Source organism: Tupaia chinensis, unplaced genomic scaffold (assembly GCF_000334495.1).
Source record: "Tupaia chinensis unplaced genomic scaffold, TupChi_1.0 Scaffold135508_1, whole genome shotgun sequence".
Classification (NCBI taxonomy): domain Eukaryota; kingdom Metazoa; phylum Chordata; class Mammalia; order Scandentia; family Tupaiidae; genus Tupaia; species Tupaia belangeri.
In genome coordinates this window covers 1-1,967 of record NW_006195792.1, presented here as the reverse complement: position 1 = coordinate 1,967, position 1,967 = coordinate 1, and the positions used below count along the sequence as shown (strand labels likewise).

Genomic DNA, 1,967 nt, shown 5'->3' with positions numbered 1-1,967 from the left:
GGGTGTTTGAGTGCAGGAGGGGCACTGTCAGGCCAGAAGACAGGAGAGGCCAAACCAGGCAGGATATACAGACACCTCCCGGGGCTCTGGCCCTCCACTAGGAGGAGTGGAGAGGCTCAGGGTGGGTAGTGAGGTGTCAGCACTGCAGGTTTAGGGCAGAAAAGAGAGGCACAGAGTAGGGGGGCTAAGAGCTGGGCTCCTACAGACTCACCGAGGGTGCTGGAGGAGAGTGCACAGGTGAGGAAGGGGCATTTCAGAAAGAGTCTCCTGCAAGGTGGGGCAGGGGCAGGGCAGAGGGGCAGGGCCCAGGGGCTCAGCTCAGTGCCAGGGGCTCAATTCAGCACCCAGATGTTCAGCTCAGTGCCGGGGCTCAATTCAGCACCCAGGGGTTCAGCTCGGTGCCGGGGCTCAATTCAGCACCCAGGGGCTCAAGTCAGCATGGGGGCCACTGTGTGGGAAAAAGCCTGTCTGGAGAGAGATGGATGGGGTCCTGGCGTAAGGCCACAGGGGGCAATGGAAGGCCAAGGGAGGGCTGGCCCCTGACTCACCACCTCGCAGCAAGGAGCAGAGCACCTGTGAGGCCATCCCACCTGTGTGGGTGACTCAGGGCCACTCTTTCTTTTCATGCCCAGGGAGCCCCCGTGTAGGTAAGATTGTCATGGCCGCTGCCGCCAAGCACCTGACCCCTGTCACCCTGGAGCTGGGGGGCAAGAACCCCTGCTACGTGGATGACGACTGTGACCCTCAAATTGTGGCCAACCGTGTGGCCTTCTTCCGCTACTTCAACACTGGCCAGACCTGCGTGGCCCCCGATTATGTCCTGTGCAGCCCTGAAATGCAGGAGCGGCTGCTGCCCGCCCTGCAGAGCGCCATCACCCGTTTCTTTGGTGACGACCCACAGAGCTCCCCAAACCTGGGCCGCATCATCAGCCAAAAACAATTCCAGAGGCTCCAGGGATTGCTGGGCTGTGGCCGTGTGGCCGTCGGTGGCCAGAGCGACGAGAGTGACCGCTACATTGGTGAGTCCCTCCCCATGTCCAGCCTCTTGGTTAAGATCCTCCACTCTGGCGGGGCCACGACTCTGGGCCCCCACCAGATCCCTCAAGCCCCCAGGCTCCAGGGGCCCCACTGCCTCTGCCTGGCCTCAGCCCATAGCTCCTAGAGCCCCGATTCAGTGACACCAACACCCTAGACCACTGAGGTTCTGAACCCGTGACTCCACCATTCCAAACTCTGGTCCCACACTAGGTCCTCTAAGCTTGCACCCAACTCCTAGGGGTCAGAGCACTAAGGTCCTAAATGTCTGTCCCACCGCCTGCCATTCCACGAGGCCACAAGCCAGACTATGAACCCACGAGCCCTAAGTTCTAACCTGACGGCTCTATCCTGAGCCCCAGTCCCCAGGCCCATGTGGTTCAACAGCTCATGGTGACACTGGGACCTCAGGCTACGCTGTTGTCAGATTCCCTCAACTCCATGAAACCAAGGGTGGGGGTTCTCTGGGCCTCACAGCCCTTATGGTCTCTTTTGGGGACCTGGGAGAACTTCCTTCCCTACAACAACCAAAGCCTGGACTCCCCGGCCTGAAGCCCAGGTCCTTGGCCAGCCCGAGCGCCCCGTCCCCTGGGGTGTCCTGGCCTCGGCACTGGCTGAGCCGTCCCCCTGCACGGCAGCCCCCACGGTGCTGGTGGATGTGCGGGAGACGGAGCCCGTGATGCAGGAGGAGATCTTCGGGCCCATCCTGCCCATCGTGAACGTCAGGGGCCTGGACGAGGCCGTGGACTTCATCAACCGGCGGGAGAAGCCCCTGGCCCTGTACGCCTTCTCCAACAGCAACCAGGTGGGGCTGGGCGGGGCTGGGCAGTGAGGCAACAGGGACTTCAGGGTGGGGCCCCCTGGGCTCTGACGTCCCCCAGTCTGGGACACACTCTCCTGGGCCTTCAGCGGGTGGGGCCTCGGGGCGTCAT

At 62.5% G+C, this 1,967-nt stretch overlaps 1 protein-coding gene across 1 annotated transcript; it reads left to right on the top strand.

The window, feature by feature from the left end:
- Window positions 1-622: 622 nt before the first annotated feature.
- On the top strand, window positions 623-1,955 carry LOC102470787 (aldehyde dehydrogenase family 3 member B1-like). The gene is made up of 2 exons (XM_006160957.3): window positions 623-1,019; window positions 1,674-1,955. The coding sequence occupies exons 1-2, from the start codon at window positions 659-661 to the stop codon at window positions 1,865-1,867; spliced, it is 555 nt and encodes a 184-aa protein (XP_006161019.2). The 5' UTR covers window positions 623-658; the 3' UTR covers window positions 1,868-1,955.
- Window positions 1,956-1,967: the final 12 nt, after the last annotated feature.